Source organism: Lonchura striata, chromosome 7 (genome assembly GCF_046129695.1).
Source record: "Lonchura striata isolate bLonStr1 chromosome 7, bLonStr1.mat, whole genome shotgun sequence".
Lineage (NCBI taxonomy): Eukaryota > Metazoa > Chordata > Aves > Passeriformes > Estrildidae > Lonchura > Lonchura striata.
The window spans coordinates 5,079,751-5,105,023 of record NC_134609.1 but is presented as its reverse complement, the minus strand read 5'-3'; the positions used below and the strand labels follow the sequence as shown (position 1 = coordinate 5,105,023).

At 40.2% G+C, this 25,273-nt stretch overlaps 1 protein-coding gene across 1 annotated transcript in view; it reads right to left on the bottom strand.

Annotated features, from left to right (window-relative positions):
• Window positions 1-25,273, bottom strand: part of LOC110473331 (uncharacterized) — a 206,225-nt gene that overhangs the window by 115,414 nt on the left and 65,538 nt on the right. Inside the window, exon 2 of the mRNA XM_077784499.1 lies at window positions 7,465-7,544. Within this exon, the coding sequence (XP_077640625.1) occupies window positions 7,465-7,544 (80 nt within the window). The remainder of the gene's footprint in view (window positions 1-7,464; window positions 7,545-25,273) is intronic.

Genomic DNA, 25,273 nt, shown 5'->3' with positions numbered 1-25,273 from the left:
CTAGAGGGGTAAGTGTCAGGTAGGAAAATAACATGGCCTTACTGAGCCTGAAATTTGACATGTAAAGTTAGTTAAAATGAAAGAAAGTGACAAGGTTTACAGCTGAATTAGGTTCCTATGATGTAAAAGATCATAGATTCTGTTTAATAATAAAGTCACATTACTGAATGTGCTTCTTGTTATAGGTTAATGGCAATAATGTAAATATCTTGCAGACCTTTATGTGCCATTCCCCACTCATATTCACTGAGGAATAGAAGTAGCAGGAGTCAATAGGTCTGACTCTGCCAGCTTGCTTTCTTTTTGCAGTTAACTTTCCATGTATTGAAATGCTCTGAATACAGACTGAGCTGCTTTGTTCGATATTTACTATTGTTCCACCTGTGTTAAAATGGGAACAGCTATGGCTTTGATAAATAGATTCAAAGGCAGTCAAAATTCATTGTGCCTCTTCTAAATGCTTTTGTGTCCTCTGATGGAGCTCTTTTTGATTAACTCTTCCAGGAAGACTTCTCTTGAATCAAAACAGGTCTATTCCTTGCCTTCACAGAACACCAGTGCAAACCCTTTCTTTGAACCAGACTGTCCCATGTCATGTATTTGTCCAATTTTTAGAACAGCCAAAGCTTGTTCCTCTTTTCCATGTTAGGAGACATGGTATTCCTTAAATCATGGAGGCCACGTGCATGACTACTGCTACATAATTAAAAAGAAAGGTGTCAGAATCTGGCAGTAGAACTTCATTAGAGTTCCAAAGCATACAAAGAACATTCATTATCACAGTATGAAGTATCATAAATAATTAGCACTAAATCCAGACATGCCAAGGGAATGATCAGTATGTCTTCATACTGTGATCAGCTTGCCTGTTTATTTCATTACTCTGTTCATTTGAAAGCTCAATATTTTGCCAATTCTGCAATTCACACTCATTCCCCCAGCATTTGTGGAAAGAATACTAGGATTGTCTTCCTATTTTCTTAAGTCATGACACCAACTAATTATAAATATTTCACCAAACACTAATAGCACTATCTTGATTTAACTTATCCTCAAGATACTTTGTTTTTGAAGGTAGGATAATATTACAAATTGCAGTTGTAAATTAAGGCAATATTAAGCATAAGGCTGATGCAAACCTTCCAAAAACACAAGAATCTGAGCTTAAAGATGTATATTATGTGTATAAAGTTCTTCTCCAAGAATTCCTGTTTGTGCCTGTTTTCTCTTCCTTTTATTTATATCCTCACTGAATGAGGATTTTTTTTTTCTCCTAAGAGGAGAACTGAGTACACAGAAGAGCACTGAAATTACTAACTTACATACACACACAGTGTGGATTTAATGTAAATGTGCATTTAAACTTACTTTCAAGATCACCCTTGTCAGCAGCCCAGAATGTAACTCACTGAATAATGAAAGAGGGGCAGCATTAGTTTAAAGTGATTGCTGTGTTTGTTCCATTATTAAGTTTTGTTGCCTGGTGCTACAGGGCAAGGAAGCACAGCAGGGCTAAGTAGGGAGAGGAGTACCAAGAAAATTTAACTGGAGGCATGCACCAAGAACCTGCAAATAGCAGAACACAGACACTCTTAAGGCATCAAAGAAATGAACAAAATAATCCATTCCTCCTATTATGCTTACTGTCCTTTCTTCCTCTGTAAATCTCTTACACCTGTGCCTGAAAGGCACCTCCTGCTTTTACCTTGGCTTCAGGTTTAATCCACACTGTCTTGAACTACCCTGTTTATTAAAACTTGCTGTTGAATATACCATTACAGACAGTTCAGCTACCTGGAGTGCCTTGATGTGGCCCCAGGACAGGAGAGCAGAGCTGCAGCATGTTCAGGGCACAGAAAAGGCTCTCTAGCCTCTCCCCAGGACCCTGGCACCAAGGGCTCCTCTGTGAGCTTCAGCTGCTGCCAATTTGACTAAGTGGCTAAGAGCAGTCCACCTTCCTGTTGAGCTCGTTAATAAATAATCCATAAGCGTAATAGTAACACATTCACCTCAGGCATGGTTATCACTAAGAAATAATCTCACTCATTTTTGTTTATTTTTTTGAAAAAGAGATGTAAATTCACCCAACACAAGTGGGAAATATCAATTATAATACAATTCCTGGTACAGGAGGGAGAAAAACAGTGAAAGCATTTTAAAAGTGTTGAAAGATTCCAATTAATTTTCCATTAAAGAATTGCTCATTGTTTGGAAATTGTACAGAATGAGAATAGAAGGTTACAAAATTGTCACAGCAGCATAATTCAATTTACAAAGGTTTTAATTTTTTTTTTTTAACCTTCCTAGAACTTGTGGATGAGGAAGAAACATGCATAGTCTAAAATCTTTTCAGAGGCTCCATAGTTGAGCAGCTGGCAAGAGGCTGCCTGGTTGTATTTCCCAAGAAAGGACTGAAGTGGCAGAACCACACTGATCCCAAGTTTTCACTAGACTGAGTGAAAGACAAGGCTGTTAACAACTGTGCTGAATCAAAGGGAAGAGAGGCACAACCACATTTCTGCCACTGGGCAGCATTGCCCAGCCGAGGGCAAACTGGGGCTACCCCTCCTAGAACAAAGTCCTGCCAGAGCCTGGCACAGCTGCACGTGGAAGGCTGCAGCTTTCCTCCCCCAGGAGAAGCAGGAAAATGAGGGGAAGGAGCTGGTCCCAGTCCTGCTGCCTGGGTCTGGACCCCCCAGCCCCAGTCTGCCTGAGAGAGCATCATGGACCTTGCAACCAGCTTGGGACTGAGACACCCCACGCTTAGAGGGGGAGATGCTGGTCACACCCTGAAAGCCAGGTGCCTTGAAGCAGACAGAAAGAGTCCTGGTAGAGTTTCTGAGTCAGCTAATATAACTCACCAGATTCCAGAGAAAGCTAAATAACAGGTTTTTGTGTCATAGCGACTGCAGGGAGCTTGGCTGTTGCCTATGGAAATTCACAGGAGAGACTGAGTTCCTGTTCAGTAGTTCATTTCCAGAAGGTGATTTAGCCACTTGTTTTACTCAATTTAAAACCATCAGCCTGTTATTCATAAGAGAGAATAGATTACAGAGCCTGAGAAGCTGTATTTCTTTCATTCACAATGGCTTCAAGCAGGTCCTCCGATACTTAACTGGGCTGGGCAGTTTCTCTCAGCTCTCCTTTGTCCATCTCCATGGGGAGGTATATCATAGTGAGAAATCAAATCAAAATTTACTGCAGGATTAAAGGCACTGGAGATCAGAGCAAGTTGCAAGAAACCACTGTGCTCAGATTAATGCTCAGACCAATGCTCTTTGAATTTCACTCCAGTTTCACAGATTATCAGGGAACAATATTCAAGTTAAAACAAGGCCATTCCTTCTTAGGAGCAATCACGCTTGGCTGGAACTTGCTCTGTCACTGTCTGCACTAATCAGTCACTTTAAAGTTTGCCTGGCACTCTCTGGGGCTGCCCCCCACATATTTCCTCTCCTTACCTTCTCATTTCAGCTTCTTCACAGCTCCTGAGAGAGGTGGGAGAGAGCTTAGAGGGAAAACTCACCAGATGCAGAGCAGGAGCTGCAGAAGCACAAGGCTGAACCCAAGCACAAAGGAAGATTTACTTTGTGAACTTGGTAGCTTGCTACTCTACACTGTCTCCCAAGGTAGATTTGTCTCTGCCTTTGCATCAGCAGAGGCAATAACCTTCAGCTCTGCTCCCTACCTTTTTTCTCCTGCTGTACAAAAACTGACTCAAGGTTAGTGGTAAGAGAGACCATAGTCTTTAACCATCACAGTTCTCATGCAGCATTTTGATAACTCCTAACAGAGCTGATAGAGAGGAGAATGACAGAGGGGAGGACATTCCCTTCTTGCTCCTTTTCTTTGCTACTTAAAAAGTTTTGACTATTTTCCCATAACTACAGACCTAACAAGAATGAGAAGTAAAATGGCTTTTGAAACTTGAAAATTCAATATTAGAAATGTGATGAGAAGACACAAATGTAGCTGTTTGAAAAGGTTTGCTGAACAGAGAACACAGGGCTGTTGTACAGCTCCTGCACAGGAAAAATGAAGAGAGCAAAAGGAGCAGGCTGTGGGGGGACAGAGCAGAGATAGGCTGAGATTCTTTTAACTAAAAATTCAATACAGCTTCATTCATTATATATATTTTATGAAACAGTGAAATTAAAAAGAAAAGGCTTCAATGAAACATGGGGCTTCCAGCTTGCTCAAGAATATTGCAAAAGCCCTTATTCAGTTTCCCTTGAAGCCAAGAGAAACATGTCTTTTCTGGTCCAATTTTCAGCTCTTTGAAGCAGAAACTCAGTCTTTTATGTGTCCCTACAGTGCCCAGTGCAATAGGTCTCCTGTCTCAGCAGGGACTTCTAAGTGCTATTGTAATAAAATTGATTAATCATAATTTCTAATAACTCCTTAATATTTCCAGTATAATCCTTGCCTAAAAAATGTATGCAGGGTGAAAAGGCATGAAAGTTTAATTTAGAACATAGTAAAGATAAGTTTTTGCTATGAAAAAATCTAACACGAAAGGTAGTAAAAATGTTTTTCATATTAAGCAGATGCAGAAATAATATTAACAGTGTAACAAAACAGAAACCTGGGCTTCGCATCTATTTGTAGCCTAAAAATTAAGTGCAAGATGAGTGGGATATGCACTCGCATGCAGGGATGCTATTTATGGCTCCAAGAAGAGGGAGATGTACTGTTACCCAGCTCCATCTGCATGGCAATGAAGGGCCACTCAGAGATAGATGTGTAAATCTTCCTGATGTGATTCCTCCCCACTCTTTTGCAAAGTAGCACTTAATATTGACTCCTGTACTGCTGTCATGTAACCCCCACAATAAGTGTGGAAATGGAAGGGCCAGCTCACATCTCTCACGGCCTCTGGCTCAGGTTGCAAATGTGGGCGGACACTGCTGCATCGCCCTGCACTTCAATAAATGTTTTTAAGGCTTATTTTTCACAGCAGGAGCATGAATGAAAAATAAGATTCAATTGTACATGTTGACAGGCTGGGAGAAGTGCCAGTGTGCCATAACCCCAAGTACCAGCCCAGCCCTTCCACTCTGTAAATTAGAATTATTGTAAATGCGTTCAGAGCCTGGCAAACACCAGAGGCACATGTGTGCCTCTCTGCAAATATGCATATACAGGACTCATAAATGATCCTGGGGTTTCCTTTTTCTCCCTGGTGGAAGGAATGTGAACTATCTTTTTCCCTCAGCTAGGGCAGATTTGGGCCATTCCCATCTCTCTCCTAGGCAGCTGAGACTTACACATCTTACACTTGGCTGGATTAAATGCTTGCTGTTTAGATGCCTAATGTCATTTGAGTTGAAGTTTTGTATGACTTCACAACAAAGAACCACAAAGGTATCTAAACATGCTAGTTTTATAGAGAGAGAACTGCCAATTTTAAAGTCTATTTTCTGTGGTAATTTGGAGCAAGAAGAAAGCATTAGGTCCATTGAACTAAAAAATAAAAAGCCTTTTGTAATTTAGAGTTATAAAATACAATAAAAGTTAAAGTGTAGAAATAGATAAGCTTTTACTCCAGAATTTAATCTTCTGTATCCATGACATTAAGCAAAACATAGCATAGAACTGTAGAATACCAGGCTGGCTATTCATGTGGCTTTCCATCTCTGGTACCCCCCTCTCATGGTATTGAGCACACTCAGACCCCTCCAGTTCAGCAATTCTGCTGAACAGAAATCCCATATGTGGGTGAACATGAGAAAAACATTTTCCTGCAAATTATTTCTGAAGAATATCAGATGTGTGATAAAGCTGTGGGATTAATTAATTTAGTATGCATCTCTAATTGCCTTATTTCAATCCTTCTCTCCCAGGACTAACGCTAATGCTCCGTATCTTGAAGTATCTTCAAATTTCAGGGCTTTTTCCTGATCATGGCAAGCCATAAAATTATTCTCTTCCCTTCAACACATAAGGAATTTTGGTACCTACTAGATACAGGTACTGCACAGACCCCCTGCAAGTCTGCATAGATACTGCCACTCCCTATAACAGAAACATTTTAAAATGCAGCTACTTTTTCTCCCTTAATGCTGAAGTACCATTGTGAAGTTAAATGCAAGACGCAGCTCAGACACACAGGTGTATGTCATTCCTGTGCCACAGCTATATCAAGAAATTTTAAATAAAGAGATGCCACTGGATCAGCTAATGATCTGACTTAATTTAGTCAAGTTAATCTTTTAGAGAGCCTAGTACCTCGTATTTAGCTTAGCAATATCTCCCCCAAACCATCCAGTTCTTGATTTGACTATTTTAACATTAATTTACATCCTAATAGTTGCCAATAGCAGTCAGATTTTAGTCAGATTTCTACCGTGTGTGTTTAGTTCTCCTGTGTGAACTTGTGTATTTTTTCTTAGTGAATTAAATTCACAAGCTCAAAGACATAGGTATTTGAACTTTTTCCTGGATTAACCAGAAGGATCATTTGAAGAATTTAGCTGGACAGAGAACTCTTAGTTGTCAGACAGTTACCTGGTCTGTTTGAATTTCACAAAAGAAACAAACCCTAACCCAAGAATTATTCATGAAAGCGACTCAACCTATGGCTAGAATAATTATATTACATTCACTTCAAAGTAATTATACATGATTGGCAACAAAAAAGACATAAATTATAAATTTGATTTAAAAAAATTATTTATGAAAGGATATATTTTTCATTGGCAGTAAAATGAGTATCATGATTTTATTTAAAATATAGGCCTTGGATCATGTCAGATCATCATGATAATATGAACAAGCATAGCAGGTGATCACAAAGCTCTCCCTGCAACCAAACCCAGCTCAGCCTGCTCTAAACCCCAACTCACGTGGAAGCTCAGCACTCCCAGCCATGTAGGCCAGGAAAAAGCAGTGATCACATGCATTATTTAAGGAGAGGGACAGCCAAACGACGAGCACATCCTGCAGCAGGTACCTGCAGCCTTTTGGGAGGCAGCAGCGTGTCCTGCAGCCCGGTGGCAGCGGGGCTCGGCGCCCCCGGAGCCGCTCCGCTCTGTCGCACCGAGAGCGCGGAAATCTGCTGGGGAGCCCCCTGCGCGTCCTCCTGCTGGCCTGGAGCCTTCAATATTTCATCTCAATCCCTAACTAGAACAGATATGTGATGAGCAAGATAAAGCAAACTCTTTAACAACCTGTCTCTCTTTTTTGGACAAGCAAGCCCTGACTTGCAACACATGGGAAAAGACAGCAGCTCCCAAGATGACCCTTCTTTGAAGTGATATCTTTTTTACGTCGTTTGCATTCTGGTTTACAGCTAAACCAGGACTTGCACTGTCGGCCTACGTGTGTCTGTTCCAGTCCATTCACTAACAATTTCTGGCAACTGGGCAATTTCAAATTCAAATTCAACAGAGGCATCTTTCAAATATATATAGTTCATAAAAATATTAGTTAGCAACTGTGTCAAAACAGAAAAAAATTACTTACTTTCTGCAGGAAAATGAGTGTAGATTTATCCAAGCCAAGAAGTCTCACAATATTCCTTGAGTAGCCAATGGGGATGTTAGCTAAAAAAGCAAAGGGAGACTACAAATTAGGATTAGAAGTGCAATAGGCATGAGCACACAGGAAACCAAATGCCACTAGATTATAGAATGTCTTCTATCAGCCAAAAAAACAAGGCTTGGGTAATTTTAGCCAATGCATCAGACTTAGATACCACATGTTTAACTCATTCAAGCCCTGAAAAGCCATTTTCAACTTGTTTGGTCAGTTTGCCAGTAGACACTTGGCCAACACTGAAAACCATTCCTCCACATCTTTCATGATTTGTTATAAATGCCTCTGATGTTTTTTTTTTCCTCTTTAAGGCATGGTTGTTTAAAATGTTGTATAAAAGTTTTCTTATAAATTTTTTAAAATAATTTTTAAGTGTTATATAATTTCTTTTCCCTGTGCTTCTGGAGTGCTGTCTGCATAAGCACCCACTGAAACTTCTGCAGCACTGTAAACACACTTCTTATGATTTATGGCAGCCATATAGCAGCCTTCAGTCTTCAACAATGAAACCATGGAAATTTCACCAGATGAAGGCTGGTGGATGGAGGAAGAAAGAAAGAGCACCAGTAAACAAATGGCTGGCCAGATTTTGGCTCTGACTGTATCTTTGGGAGCACTGAAGAGCAGGAGGAGTGCTCCCACGTTCCAGCTCCTACATCAGACTGCTGGGCTAGTCACTCACTGTCCAGACATGCTGGAATCATGACATGGTCTTCAACACCTTTCTATAACCTGAGGGTTAGTTTTCCTGTTATTCCTTTAACCACTAACATATTTTACCTCCAAAGACGAACATATCTAATTAAAAAATGAAATTAAATTACTCAATCTTCCCTTCTTGCTTTAATTTTATCCATATCTTGACTTCACTTAGAGCTATTCCCCAGTCAGAGCTAGACGGAAGCAAAAATCCCCAATCGGAATGCAAGCTTGTCTTACTTAGTCTTTCTTTTTCTAATTTAATTTTTATTTTTGTAATTCTCACATTTCCTCGGGTTATTTAAGATGACAGCAGCCTCTTGCCTTGTGTGATACAGGACTTGAACTATTTCCAGAAGCAGTAAACTCAAAGAGTAAGAAATAACTATTAAACTTGTCCAGTGGGTTGACTTGATCTAAAACTTCAAGACACCTATTATTCCACATTTACTGGACTTCCTCTGTCCCCTTCAACACTGTACACTTGCTATCTCTTTTCTTGATAAAGAAACCAACACAATAACACTAACAGCAGTTTCCCTTTCACCCCTGAGATGTGTACCCTTGTAGGTTGTACACAGTGATCCTCTTGATTCATAAGTGTTCCCTGAGTAAATGCTATTGAGCCTGGCATCTACAGTAATACTCCCCTGCCATATGCATTTTCTATACAGATCACGGCCCTTTCCCCACCTCTTGCTTAAAAGCGTGCTGAGAATGTGTGGAAGCTCCACAACATCTCTCTTGGTGGCTATTATGTTCTTTTTCCTGTAGCCCGTGAAAGGCCACAACCACAGCTGATAAAGGACAGAGAGAAAATGAGTTACAGAATAAAGTGACAATGCAACAAATACAGCTCATGGGAGAGAAAGGATATTGTGGGAAGGCAAGAGCTTTGTGGGATTCCTGAGGTCAGGCTGCATGGTCAGAAAGGTGATTCCTGCCTTTCTGGCCCATGCCAGAGACTCTGCAGAGGAGAGGAGAGAGCAGAGGAACCTCATTGTGTCTGGTTTCAGCATATCAGCGCCCTGGTGTGAGAAACCGAGTTTCAGGGCTGCAGGAGCCTACCCATTCTAAATGCACACTTCTGTGAGTCCCATCAGAGGAAAAATCACTCGGAGACAGAATGCATATAAATCTCCTGAATTACTTAACAGAAAATAAATCAGAAAGCAAAAGGGATCTATCTCAGTTCAGCATGCCCAAAACTAATTTGCTTGTATTAGTATTTTCATTCAAATAAGCCTCCTCTCAAGAAATAAATCACAGTGCTTGGAAAAATCATTGATCCTGCAGCTGTGATCAGGAATGAATGAGACATGACAGTGCTCTTGTAGATGTTCAGACAACCTGAGCTTGCTTCAGTCATATTTTCCTGCGGTGGCAACATCCTGTGTGATGCAGTTTTGTGCAATTTCTGACATTGTCATTTCAGATGTTGTAAAATCCTGGAAGTGAGAGAAGAGACCAGGGCAAGAGGGGAGAAAATAGAACAGAAAATAGCATCTGACAACACATATCCAGTCCCTTGTGTCATTGCTAGGTTTGCATGGCTTGCCAGGATAGCCACCAATCTGATCAAAATGTGCCTATAGCTGGCATGGCAAACGTGCCAAGCCTTGGAAACCTCTTGATGCCATAACCTAAATAGCAGAGAGGTCAGTTGATTTAGATTTTCCTTCCCACTTTCTTAGCAAAACACCCAAGTGCGAGATGAATGCATTTCTACTAATCAATGATAGCAAACTGGACAAGGAAAAGGCAGGTTTAGCACAATTAGCAGCATTTACAGAGGCTACTTTTCCACAGGTTTCTCAAGAGCTGGTTCTTTGAAATCTCCCAGCAGGGTTGAACTGACATTGCACTTCCCTTCACACTACACTATTAGAGTGTTAAATTATTTGGGACATTATTTGGGCATGTGTTTTTGTGTATGTTGACAGTAAAAGAGTTTTCTGAGGTCTGTCCCACTCTCAGGCTGATCAGATTCACACAGAAGTTGTCAGGCAGATGAATGGACCTCTAGTATAACTAGAGATGCCAGATTTCTTTAGCAAATCTGTATAAAACCAGTTAACAATGGATATAAAATGTTTATTTCTGAACTATATGGGCCACATGAATACTTAGAGCTAACCGGCTAAATTGTCATGACGTTCATATATAGTTTCTCTGCCACTATGACACTCAGGCAGCTTTAAATTCAAAGCCTTCCCATTATCAGATTGATTCCTCAACATTTGGTGGCCTCTCCTTCTGCCTAATTAGATGGTCAAAAACATTCCTATTATTCTCTGTTTAATCAAGAAAAATATTTTCATTAAAAACAATACTCTTCCAGCAATTTCAACAAACATAAAATGGGATTTTTTTAATGGGAATCAGTATGGCTATCAACAAAATTCCATCTCTCTTCCTGTCTTCCCTCCCTCATCAGGATACTTGGTGTGCTTCAGGTCCTGGATTCAGAGCATTTCAATGCTGAGATATGGAGAGCAGCATTTTTATGACACAAATTAAGGAGGATACTGCAGAACCAAGAAAGAGATTCTAGACATTCCCTGGTGTCAGAACTGCTCAGGGGGAGCCAATTTGAACCCTCCCACAAGGAGGGTTCACTGTTTTCATCAGTGAAACCAGTTTTCAGTTATGGTGACCCTGCAAGAGACTATCACATATGCATAGTGTTTCTAAATTTGTGGACAAATTAAACATGGACTTGCCAGGGCAAAAGGTTTAAAGCAGCTGAATGGATTCTGAGCTGTGGAAAAGGAACTCTTGATTTAGGTAGCCTTCAGTTTTGGGTTCCCATTTCTCAGAGGGTACCTATTTTCAGGTGTCAAGGTTTCAGATCCTTTGTAGGTATTTTTCAGGTCCCCAAAGTATTGAGCAGCTGCAGAGTGAAAGAAAAAACCCCCAGGGTTCTCCAAGGCTCAGAAGCCCAAAGTCAAAGTAACCAGAAATCTCCTGCCACTCTGTGATGGCAGCTGGTTCTGCTTTGTGGTTCTGGATGTAAGAGAATTTAAAGGAGTTCACTGCTCCTTGAGAGATTAAGAAGAACAAATATAAATTTTCATCACCCTCAGATAAAAAAAAAATAGGTCATTCAGTTCTGTTGTTTTTTTTTTTTTCTTGTGATGCTCTCCTAAGAAAGGGGAGAGTAGCTTACAGGGAAAATCAGAATGATTTTAAGTAAGCAGATATTATGGTGTTTGATGTATGAATTAGGAGGTAATAGTGGTTACTAAAAAATGCACTACAGAAATAAGGAATTACTTACTATGCATACCACAGACAGAATAAAAACAAAGAGCCACATTATGACCTCATAAGAGCTAATAAAATTTTTGTTCTCTTGCTTTTAGACTAATTGTACCTGAATGGCTTTATTACAACACCATTATTTGGTCCACTTTAAAAAGCATTTCTATTTTTTTCTAAGATGATTTTGGGTGCAAAACTGAAAAGAATTCCAGGCAGAGAGCTTGTCTGCCACCAATGGAAAAAAATAGTCTAGCCTTACACTGAATGTGTTACACTTATAAATGTAAATAGCAACAATTCATGAACAATATTATTAGTAAAGCATGAAATCACAGTATTAAAAAGTGATTGTAGTCCAAAGTCTTTTAATTCTTTAGTTTATTACCTGTTGAATTATTAGAATTGGTTTACAAGTTCTTTCCTTAAGCAAGCTGAAAACTTGCTTGGAAAATGAAACAAAACAAACCGAACAAAAAACAACAAACAAATAAAAACACCAAAACAAAAACAAACCCTGAAAGAAAGCCAAACAGGTGTTCTGGATGAATTCTGAATTTACGAAGAAATAGCAGGTATGGAAAACTCAGAAGAAAATTGTACACTGTGCCATCATTGCACCCTTGCACTCTTGTAATATAGAGAAAAACTAAATTAAGATGAGTTTTATTTCAATAGCAATAAATTAGGAATTAAATATTACTTAGTAACAATTTCTGCCTATGTTTGTCCAAAACAACATCCCTTTCTTAAACATTTTTATGTTGTTTCAGTTCTTGTTTACAGCTTAGTATGGTTATTTCTACAGTACCGTGAAAGGCATCGAGGAAAAACTTTACAAGTGTCATTGAACACTATTGAATTTCTCCACAATGCCAGAAGTACAAATAAAGCTTAGTTTAGTGTGTTTAGGTGATCATTAGAGATCTCAAAGAGACTGGCAGCATAAATACATTCTAGTGTCTTTAAAACAGAAACTTTTCTTTTGACTTTACAGTATTTTACATATCAAAAAATTTTATATGTGACAAAGAAGTAATTTTAAATAGGATTCAGCTGTTCAACAGTTCTGTTTGTAAGTATTTATCTAGTAGAGAATGTGAAAGAATGAAATACAGTTTAATTAGCACTGTCAAAAAGGTACCAAATTTAACTTGGCAGGAGGGATAAAGTTAACAAATCTTAGCCTTTTGTCTCTCTGTATGATCAGTACTTGTATACCACAGTCCTTTGACCTGCTAAGAGATGCATAAAGTAAAGCCACACTGAGAGGCTGCCCTGTGCCCTGCTGGCCCTGCCCTCAGCACGGGCAGCCCAGGGGGTGGCAGGGCACTGTCCCTGGAACCTGTGACAGTCACATTCTCTGGACAGAGAGACATCATTCTGTCTCTCAGGAGAAGCACAGAGAGAAGAAGAGAAAACAATCTTTATCTCTGCTCCTTTGTTTTCCCCATGTGGAATGTGGTGTGGGGATTGTTTACCTGCAGCCATTGCTGGGTTGGATTCTGGTGAAGGTTGTTTGGGTTCAGTGACCAATGGGATCCAGCTGTGTCTGGGACTCTCAGCAGAGAGTCACAAGTTTGTAGTTAGGTAATAAGTAAGTGTGTAGAATAGTATAGTATCGCTTTAAATAGTATATTCATGTAATATAGTATAATTTTAATAAACTATCCTTCAGCCTTCTGATCTGGAGCCAGCCATCATTGTTGCTTCCCTAATCCACTGCATTTTTCACTCCAGGCACCCTCCCAGCTGCCCCATGGCAGAACACCTGTCCAGCACTGGTTCAAAGCCCTGCTGGTCGGATCCAAGGACAGCTGCCTTGGCAGGGTGAACACCCAACTGCAGGGACATGACCTCAACCTGACGTACACTGCTCACCTTCACCCTGTGAGGTGAGACTGGAAGCAAGCACAGCGAGTGATCCTGTTAAACAGCTCTATGGACTACCTTCAGAGATTACACTAGTGATGTCATTTTCCAAAACACTGAAAGCAATATCATCATCGTGTCAAAGATAAAAGTGTGTGCTATTTTTGTTTTTATTTTAGGGGGTGGTTTGGTGGTTTTGTTTGGTTGGTTTTGTTTTGTTTTTTTGCTAGAATATATAACAGCTCGTTCTCTTCTAAACTCAGGTCAGATATGAGGATGTTTCCCAATGAAGGGAGCAAGGGCAGTGATGAGGGAATGTTTGCATCTCATCCGAACATCCCATTTTTTTCCTTCTGATCTTGCCTCTTCCCCCTCCCTGTTATAAATATTTCATTTTTATCCCATTTTAAATTATATTTGAGGTAGTTTGTTTTGCAATGCTAAAGTGTAATATTTTGTCTTACAGGAATGTTGCTTTTTTTCTCAATGAATTTCTGAGGAAATCAACCTGTAGTCATGATATATTTCATGTGGTCAGAAGACATTTTCCATCAAAATACCTTGGAACAGTAATATTCAGTATGTTCAAAAAATCCTTTTATTTAACTGTTCCATTATGGCTATAAAAGACTTGCATTGGGACTTCTGTCTCATACAGTCCCACATTGGCATGGTAACAACAGCAAATGTAATAATGATCATCCTCCTGTGGCCACAGTGCTCTGCCAAAGCCATGGCTTTGAAATGACCACATGCATTCCACACCAGCAGCTTTGTAAAACACAGAATAATAGCTGTTGTGGGGTTTCTGACCGTGCCCAGCTGCCTCAGTGTGTTTACAAAAGGAACACGAGCTCTGCAAAATAAAATGCCACTCTGATGTGTTTAATTCGGAAAGTTCACTTTGCTCCTCTGCCACCTTCACCTCCTGCACTGCTCACACTGCTCCCCCTCAGGGCATTGCCTCTGTCTGCCCCGTGAGGACATTTACCCACTGCTGCATTAGAAATATTCCTGCATTTACCATCAGGCTCTTGGCAGGCAACATCAACCACAAAAAATGCAGCACGACTGCCTCCTACCATCCCTGATGCACACAGGTTGGACTTGGTGTACCCAGTGCCATCCGAACACGTCACACCAATATTCAACCACGAGCCCCAATTAATTAGGTTTTGTTTTGCACTCTCTTACACTCTCATTCTATGTGTAGATTTTCCTTTACAGTAATTTATGTGGTATTTTACAAGAAGCTGCGAAATCTCCTACAGAAAATGTTCTGTGCAATTACTCAACCCCAAAAGGGTTGTCTTTCCCACTTATTTTTCTTCAGGGCAAGAAAGATGCACTTAGCATACTACATATAATTTAGCCTGAGCCAAATATAGCATGCACTATGATGTGAGCATTGATTTGTTTTTCTTTGCCCATCTATTACCTCAGTGAACACATCTGGAGAAGGTATAAGACTAAATCAAGCTGTGAAAATTATCTTAGAATTAAGCTGAGAGAGAAGAGAATTCACAGCACTGTCACCTGGGCACATATAAGAAACTGAGTTATTATGTTCACCTTCTCTAATAAAACAATGCATTTGAAAGGTCTGGCTTCTTTTAAGTAATTTAATAAATGCATTATAGTCGACAAAAAATTAAAAAAAATCAAAAACATGACTATCCACATTATCTAGACATCAGCTGGATTCTGGAGGGTAACAAGAATGGATGAGAGACATCTTACATCCAAGGAATTAAAAGCAGTACCTGATAGTGAATGTGTATCTTATAGCTATTTTCTGATCTGCTCCAGAGGGTGCTACTGCTTGAATTAACAGTGTAAGAAAAAAACCCAGATTTTACAACCTACCTTGTGATGGGCATGTGATAGCTTTTATAGTCCATATCTGACTCCTATTATCTGTCAGCTACATCACTGCAGTTTTGTGCACTCCATTCAGAACACCTACCAAAATAACCTACAAATAACTTCACTTTTTGAGGAGGAATAAAAAACTTCCACTTTGCCTTACTATGGCTTGTCACTGAAGCCATTAAGACATTGGGTTGTTCTGCTGTATCTCTGCTGGATACAATTTGAAACACCAATTTTTCCAGCCTGGCGCCTTATTTCATATATATGTTCACGGGCACAGAGTTAAACTCAGGCTTAATGCAATTTGACTAGAAAATCCACTTAAATTGTCCACAGAATAAAAGATTATTTCAGAACAAGGTGTCTAGACAGCACTTCTATTTAATTTTCATTGAGATTATTCTAAGTCCACTTCCAGCACTCATCCAGGGGATTTCCACCACAAGATTTTGCTGCTTTAAAGGCAGTCTCTACTGGGGTATTATTCTGATTCTTGATGGCAGAGCCCAGCACTGCCTCCCTAATCTGAGCCCTGCCATGTCATGCTGGAGATTATTCCAGCCTGGAAGCAGGTGGGTGGCACAGGGGCCCCATTGCTGCCAGCTGGGGGGTGACCAGCAGAGAGGAGAAACAGCACCTGAATTCCTGCATGTTATTGGTGAGCACACCTCGATGATATGTAACACACCAGGAGGCCCCACATGAGTTGATCTTTGACAGAAATAAGTGGGATGTGAAGCAGCTCAGCACTCTTGCTGTGATGGCCACAGCTGACAGCTCACCCCTGCCAGGGGGCAGGCACTAGAAAGGTACCAGGCTCTGGTTGGTGTTCCCAGTCTGTAAGGAAAGGGATAAACAGAGGACTGCTGCAGCCACTCTCACTCTGCCAAGGTCCCCGTTACCCCAAGGATGATGTGTGTGTATCCCTGGAAACAGCACCGCATCCTGGGCACGCAGTCCTCTGCACACTGGTGCCTGCACACAGGACAGTCCAAGATTTTACTCTTGCACAGCAAGTGAATTCAAACAGGAGAGGTCATTAACATATACACAGGAGTGCATTTTCTAAATGAAACATAAGAATACAGCAGAAGTAAGGGACCTAGGAAAGTTTTCTTCAATTTCTGAATCTGTCAAGACACATCACAGAGGAATTGTGAGTATTGTTTTAGCAATCATTTAAGGGCACTATAATTACAATGCAAAACCATCTGCTCTTGGGGAGTGACTAATTACTCTGTGTCAAAATGAGATTAAGCTTGAATTCTAACCTTAGTATGAATTGATCATTAAAGAGAAGCACTAGCCAATCGTATAAGAAATATCTTGCTTCATTTGTACTCCTTGAACTGAGTTGCTGTTTCCTAGGGGTTATCATGGAGTCATCTCTACTAAATCACTAATTACTCTGTGCTTGGTTCTTTACCAAACATCTCATGTGGGCAGTGAACCCTGCACCAGCCTGGCCCAGGAGCCAGCAGCACTGCTGCCATTCATCTGCCTGGATGGGAAAGACAGATTTCACTGCTGAGGGGGATGTTTGAGCATTTCTTTCTGAAAATTATTATGAAAAGGGAAATTTTAAAAGCAATCCTCTTCATTAAACCTCCAGTTGGCTAAATGTGTGATCAGGCTTTAGGTAAACCTTGTGTTTTGACACACTCCTCTAACAACCTTCCTGTAGATTCAGAAAGTTTCTCTTTATCTGCCAATAAGAAATTAGTTTTATTAAATCTCACCACACCCATAACTGATGGCTTTCAATACATTGCAAAATTTTATGCTGAAATGGACAACTACAACACATGAATTACTGAGAGGAAAATAAGAAATTCAGTTCCATTCCTCTCACCTTCTACCTTTCTCTTTTGCCTCCACTGTCTCCTTTTCTTCAGCACTCTACATTTAGGTTGTTCTTCCGCCAGTACAAAAAAAAAAAAAAAAAACAACAATTATTTGGCTATTTCTTTGCTATGCATAGTTAGTTGGTTTCACCAAGAGAGAAGCACTAAATGGTTAAGAAAGGTTTGCTTGTTTTAAATAACATCTCTGGAAAAGTTTCTCTTTGCCTGAATGAGGATGTGAGTACCAGAGAATGCAATCATTTCTCGTTTCTCAGGCAAATTGGAATCATGACCTGACAAACTCTTCATGCTACTTGCAAGGTTGAGGGTGCTTAGGGTGGCAAATTCAGCCCAGTCTTCAGCAGTCTTAATCTTTAAAGAAAGCATGTGACAAGTACTTTTTTAAAATATGCAGTCTAACCTTGCATAAAAGCAAAGGTTAGAGAGGTAAAATGCAATCATTTTAAAGATTTTTTCTTCTCAAGGGCTGTATGGTCTCTCATAAATCTGTATATACTAATAAGACTCATATATCACTCCCAGTGCAATGTACAGGATAGAATTAACTGTAATTCTTGCCTTTTCTTTTAAAAGAGAAATATTCTTTTAAAAGGTGCCAGATTCACAGCAGTAGCCAGTGATAACCTCTGCTTACCCACAGTAAGAATTTACATAGCACATAGTATGTTTTTCATTATAACATTTCAATAAAATCCTTTAGCTTTGACCTGTAAGAAACAGCTCTGAAAGTGGAAAAGTTTTATCTCCACATTCGTTCTTTGCAAGAGTGACCCAGCAGGAAGGTGCAGCAAGGATGACAACTGTGGGAGGAACACAGCTCCAAGGAAAGGGATTATTTTTGATATGCAACACCCATGAGCTGGATTAGCCTACCAAGGCATTTCAAAATCTTTATAAAAGTGTTTGCCCTCAAAATCACCTTGAAATATCATGGCCTTCACAATATCCACATAAGGAGTTTAAAACTTTCTTGTTCTAAATTACTGGCTCTGGCTGCTATAAACATGTAACTTTTCTCTGTTGTTTGCTTTAGGTGCCACTGAGATGAATTTACAGGCCTAATAAAACAGCAAAATATATTTGCAACGTAAAACCATCACAACGGTTTATTTCATCAAACTATTTTTTTTCCTAAAGTAAGCCTTTCTAACTAATTAAAATATAACATTCACATTGTGATATAGAATGTATTTTGATTTTATATACCAAGCAAGAGACATTTGAAATAAACACAAATAGTTTTCACAGATTAGTCTATGGGTTATTCCAGATTAAATTAATAATGTGCTGCTCCCCAGAGTTTTAGGAAGATGTTTTGCTACTGTCCTTACACACAGAATTCTGCATAAATTAGTGCATTCACACAATTATGTTTTCCTGCTAAAGAAAACATCAAAATAGTGATGTTTTTTTCTATCACTCTAGCAATTTCCATCCTTGCTGTCAAATGGAAGGCAGGGTTATGCTTCCTACAAGAAACAAGATGAGCTATTAGCCAGAAGTGGTAGGACCAGCGTTCGCATCTGCTGAGAGGAACGTGCACATACTGAAACCTGACATTCCTGTCTGCCTCGCACAGCGACCACTAACAGCTTTATCCAATTAACCTTTGCTTTATCTGCCTTTGTGCTGCTGGTACATGTGCAGCTTGCACATTTCCAGAGCCCTGATAATGATAATGGCATTCCCAAACCAAGGGGCTGGCTGGTAGAGCGGTGCACGGCCGCGCCTGGCAGCACAGGGTGTCAGAATCCAGCACAGGGCTCACTGGGAGGGCTGGGGCTCTCCTTGGGTGGCCAGGCTTCACTCCAGCCCATGGTGGCTGCAAATGCCAGCAGCAGCCACTGCCTGTTCCCAGGAAAGGAGCACACCTGGCTGTTAACACTGACACAGGGGTGATGTGCTGCCTGCACCGTCCCTTGGCTGTGTCCCTGGGCTGCTCCCTGCCTGAGCTCTGTGCTCTGGTGACCAAAGAGAAGGCAGAAAAGCCATTTACATATTCCCATCCCCACTGCCACAAATACAGGCTGAGGGGAGAGCCTGTGAGCGTCTCCTCGGAATCAGAACGTTTGCGCCGTTCACGGGCAAAGTCAGAAGTGTGTGGAAATGTTAAGTGAATTTATGAGCTGTAAATGGGATTGAATCGATGTGAAATTCCTCTACAACATTTGCCTATTCACTGTGTCGAACTATTTTGTCATTTTATAATGTATCTGTGCTAGGCATAAAGGCTGTGCATGAAGTACATCAGAAACATGTACCAGCCCATAGATTGTTTTGCAATCCAAGGGGCTCCTTGACTTCATAGTGCTACTAAGCTAAAATAATGAGGCTGTTCTGAACTTTCAGACAGCAGCAACATCTATTTCTCTTTCTCTTCTCATTGCATTAAGGCTCTGAGCTGACATTGTGGAATCAGCCTGGGAGCAACAATGCACAAGGTAGAGAAACCCATGTCCCATGCTGACAGCGAGGGAGGGCACAGGGACAGAGCTGGGCTGCACTGCCAGACAGAACCTTGCCACTCTGTGTGCTCTGGGACACTCACAGACACACAGCTTTGTCCCAGAGCACTGCCAAGCCTGAGGGGCATGAGAAAAATAAATGCCAGCTAACATAGACTAGGTACTGGGTTTATGATTTTAATTGTGAGTGATTATTAGTCACACTAATATGGAGGTGATCACCACAGCAAACTGGGAAGACTTTTTAGTTCAGTAAATGAAGCAGCACAATTCTATTTATTCAACCAATTTAGTTAGATTAACTACCATAAATCCAAAACAGGACTTCAAAAAAATCTTTCATAATACCAAGAGCTAAAAGCAGAAATTAGCTCAGAATTGCCTCTCTACCTGACCCAGTGTATCCCCATATCATCCCGGCTGGGGACAATATCTCTCTTTTCTTCTCATTCTTTTTATGCTGAGGATGTTCTCTGTCAGGTGCTTAGTGTCAACTTTAGTCCCCTGAATCTGTCCCTAGACCTTCACAGTACAAATCTTCAGCTTTTGTCTAGATAAAGCCTCTGGAGCTTTCCTCAGAGGAAGGAGAAGCTGTAGCATGATGCAGTTCCACTGTTAAACACAATTCAAAAACGATACAAAGGAAAAAGGACTCAAGAACATGAAAGAAAAAAGTGTATTTCTGCTGCTTGCTTTGCTGTCTTGTCAAAAGAGGTCCTGGATTCTGGTCAGAGCCAAAAATTCTTTTGCACAGAATTTTTTTTTTTTTAATTGAGCACTGTGAACTAATTCTGTGCATTTATGGATGCACACAGCTATCACAATGAACCTGAGCAGAACAGAGCGGGTGGGAAGGTTTGCTGGGAGACATCCTTGACACAGGAGGCATCCCAAGCAGGCCAGAAAAACAAAGTGGGTACCTACCCTGTCATGGGAACATCCATCTCATCTTCAGTGAATTCATTGTGAGCATCACACTCGCACTCACAAGGGTGTCTGCCTGGAACCCCAACAAATTCAGACTGAGTGCAAGCTCCTGTCTGAAAGCACTCAGGCTGGAATAGTGAATGGAATCTCCAGGCTTCAAACTGAGGCTGTGCTAATATCAAGGGATGATGTTAAATGGAGGAAATGTTCCTGAGAGTGCTGGTGGCTTTTCTTTGCTTCTCAGAACCCTTCACTTGCTCTGAAAGAAGCTTGAATTTGAGTACTGAAAGCACACAGGACCTGACCTCTCCTCAAATAAAAGGATCTCCATATCTTAAATCAAGTTTGGCTGTAGGAGTTTTTAAATATGCTTATTTTATTACTTTTTAAAGTTAACTAATGGTCTGGATGGAACCTAGGACAAACAAAAGATTGTCATTGGAAGAAAATCTCAAAAAGTTCTAATAGGTACATTTTTTCTACAGTTTTTTTCAAGATTAATTTTCCCTGAAAAATTCATCCTAATTTACTCTTGGATCTCTTCATAAATCTGATTTATTACAAAGTCATCCTAAATTATTTTCAGTGGTTCATCATCCCTCTCCTGAACAATATAGTGAAACTATTTTAAAAAGAGAGAAAAGTCAAAATTCTGCAGTAAGAGTAGGAGAGCTGTTGGCCAGATGCCCCTTTATTTCTTTTCCTATTCACGTTTGTCTTGCTACATATTGAAAATACTTCTCTGTTATATTTCTTTCTTTTTGATAGAAGGAAATGCTGAGAAAGAGGCAGAAGCCAGGACCCCTCATTACAAAAAGGTGCACTTTGAGAATAAAACACTGCAAAAACTTCAGGTTTCTTTTTCCCCCCTTGTAGCCACTGCTACATTTTCCTCCTGGGAAATGTTGCTGTCACAAACATCAGCAGATGGCAGAGCCTCATTCCAGCTGACCCTGCACCTCAAACCCTGGTGTCCAACATGCCCTCCTGGGCCTCCTCCTGGCCTTTACTTAGGTAGGCTGATGAAGGCAATGAAAATCTGGGCTTAGCTAATGAGATTTTGCAAGGATTTCATCAGAGAGAAGGAGAAATGAGTGAGTGAGATTTGTTACCTCTGTTCTGCTTCATGTTACCCAGCTATCCTGTCACAGATTTTTGACCTAAGGAGGAAGCCCTGCAGTCTTCTTTTATTTTCTCCACTCATTGTATCAATCATATCTCAGAGGATTAAAATTTAATAAAGATCAGTGCCTAAAAAAGAAAACCCTGAATAACAGAGCAAGTAGAGCAAATGACGGAGCTGCCTTTATTCAGGAATATGATAGAATATGATAGAGATTTCTGACTACAAGGCACACTGAAGGAACAGAGGCCAGCAACCAGATGTGCTATCACCTGAAATCTGGAGATAAAAAACTTCATGCCTTGGAAGTCAATGAAAGATTTCCATGGGAAGAGTAAAAACATGATAATATCTATTTCTGTTTACATATACTTGCTTTTTTCCACATTTTCATTTCTTTTCCCCTTTTGCAGTATCTCTCTGCTTCAAAGGCCACTTCTACATTCTCTCTGGTAGATGATCAGTTAATCAATATACCTTCAGCAATTTGTGAGGAATTTCCAAAGCAAAGGAAATTTTGTCATGAATTTGATGGACATTTATCCCATTCATCTTTTCCTTAGCCTTCAGAAACCCCTGGCTCTTGACACATGAATAAAATCCTAAATCCATGTAAGTCACACTGTCTCCTGGGTGGGTGGGGAAGAGGAGGGAAGTTCCTCCAGTCACCTCTGCAGGTCCCAGGCATTCTGGAGTGTGGGATTTGATTGCCCTCATTATGGTGTAGCTGCCTCTGATTACAGCCACATCTCCACAAAGGCTTTTGTGAAACCCTGAGTTTATTCCTAGGATCTCCTGTGGTGGTAAATTATAGCATGAATACACAATGTGGCAGAAAGTAATAATCTTGAGTAATGTAGCTGATCTTACTACTCTTTTATTTCATTAAGTGTATTCCTGCCAGGAGAGGGATGGCCTTTCAGCTCCTGGCGCAGATGCTCCCATCCTAAAGCTAGACCTGAAATAGTTATCAGGGACACAGAGGGCATGTCCACAGTCTGGACCCAAACGAGGAGAGATGTTGGCATTTCTGGTTCAGAAGCATTTTTCCTCCAGAATAGATATGTGAAAGACCAGTGGTGGTTTATGTTCTGGGATTTTTATTTTTTATTGAGGATGACTCAAACAGAGGGTCAATTATAAAACTATATAGATAAATTTAGTGTGTATCCAGTTTCAGTTGTTTTTTTTTTTCTTTACCGTGTTCAGAGACTTGAGGATATACTGGATAAATTATTAAAGTTTGATCATCCATTCTTTCCTTGAAAGACTCCGGACTAAAAACTGATTATGGACAGGTATTAAGATATAAGTTGTTTTCTTTCAGAAATTGAGTCACCCTGTACATTTTTATATACATATATATATATTTATGTATGTGCATATATATACACGTAACATATGTACATTTATCATAAATATTACATCAGGGAAAAATTTGGACTGAATTTGATAAAGGAGATGGCAAAATACGAGTTGAAGGAGATCTTGAAGCACTAATGTAATATGTACATGCATTGCAATTTAGTGACTCCTTTGCAGTAATCTAATCCAAATTGAATTCTGAAAATAATATTAGTTTATAGAAAATACGGAGTGTATATAAATTCATCATAGAAGTAGAAAGCTTTATTCAACTAGATGATTAAAGGATTTTTTCTTTAATCTAATTTTTATGTGTTACATCCCATTAGTGGGCTCTTAGTGAATAAATCATTTCAAATATGTAATACCAAATAAGCCAGCTTCAGGTTTGACAAGCCATTGACTACACACAAGATAAGAAGCAAGTATTGAGAAGAATGAAAAAATTAGCAAAGCTTAAACCCCTTTATGTATAGCTTAGTTATTACAACAGTACCAAGAAGGAAAACAATAATTATAGTGGCTAATTCCCCTTAGACTAATAGAGTTTAGTGAACTAATTTCTCATGTGTGTGCAATATTGCTCTCTACTGGCTGCTGGCTGGATAGGGAGAGGCGAAGTTTTAACCTAAGGAAACTTCAAGTGGCCTATGGAACCCTGAGTCTCCCTGTCAGCTGAGAAACTCACTCCTGAGACGTTTGGTCACAGCAGCAGCCAGCTGACTTTCAAGGCAGTGCTGCATACCCAGCTCCTTTATTGAAAGCCTTTTGGAATATGGGCTACACCAGCTGGGTTTTGTAGTGTCTGAGGGTTCAATGGAAACAGGAAACATCCCAGAGCAAGGCAAGGTGACAGAAGTGTCCCTCCCTCATGGTGACCTCCTCTGTTCAGCCAGCCTCCTGCAGGGAGGACAAGGCACCCCTGACTGATAGGCTGGAGTGGCAGGGAAAAAAAAAAAATAAAATCTTTGCTAGGGTTTTAAAAGAGTACCAAATGCAGTATTTCCTACTGGTGGGAAGCAGTTTAAAGAACAGTCAAAATCTGACCCTCAAGGTTTATCTAACCTGCCCCACAGAGGACTCTCAGAGTTCATCCATTGATACAACTTAAGATTTCTGCCAAGATGTGAGGGAAGGGAGTGAAAGGAGCTTGCAAGCCCACATGAAATTTCATAACATTTTCTTGGTGTCTCCCAGATAATTTTCTTGGTCATTTAGAGCATTTTGATGTCAAAACCAAAATGAACTCTGATAGCAGTGAGGCTCAGCCAAGCTTCACACTTCTTTTTTCAATTTATTTTCATTGGCCAAAAATACCTGTTGATTAAAGCCATTCACTTCCTACTGACTGTGTGCTCCAGATACATACAGCATTCTAAGCTGAACCTGCTACAAAACCTGGCTTCCTCAACTTAAAGAGCAGAAATTAAAGATTTTAAAAGTTAGTGGGAAAAAAAATCCAACAACTCTCATTGAACATCTCAGAGGGCCTTGGTCATGACTGAGCTGGTGACTGAGGTGACCCCTTTTGCTGTTTGCTATTTGACTGTAAAACTCTAAAGCTAGGTCAAGAAGGGAAGCAGGTGGGCTCCTCCAAATGCCAAGTGGCTGAGATGGCCTTTCTGAAAACCCAAAGTTGTGTGTGAAGAAAGGAGACAGAGATGAGACCAAAAGTGAATGTCTTGTCCCAGGAGACAGAAGGAAAAGGTGGCTGTGGAAGGGGGGGAGCCAGCTCGAGAGAGGACACTGAGGGTATGAGACAAAAAAATCCTGTCAGCTGTCTCAGGAGCTTGCACCTCACAGCCTTGAAATGATGGGCTGGGACTTGTGGGAACTGAGAAAATGGAAGGGCTGGTAGGGATGAAGGTAACCTTAAAAGAAAAAAATAGATCATTACAGATAAAGAAAGGCAGAAACTTCAGGTCTGGAAGTCTACAAACTGTCCCAGATGAATACAAATTTTGTCCCAGATGAATACAAACTTTCTTAGTAGAAACTAAGAAGGTCCAGGGACAGCGAGGGGAAATTGAAAAACGTTATACATTTTTAATGGTTTTAAGAATAATTTAATTCTGCTCATCCTGTAGAGAGCCAGTTCACTTACCTAAATGTTCATGATGTACCGACTAAAAAAGTTGGGTTAGAAACTACTATTTAATTTACCTAATTTCAGACTTTTTCAAGGGAATCTACAGAAATTACAAAAAATTCCAAACTTGCCTAAAACACATTATACTTCTGGGGAATTTTACAATATATTCTGCATTTAGCTTAAAATTGGACAGATT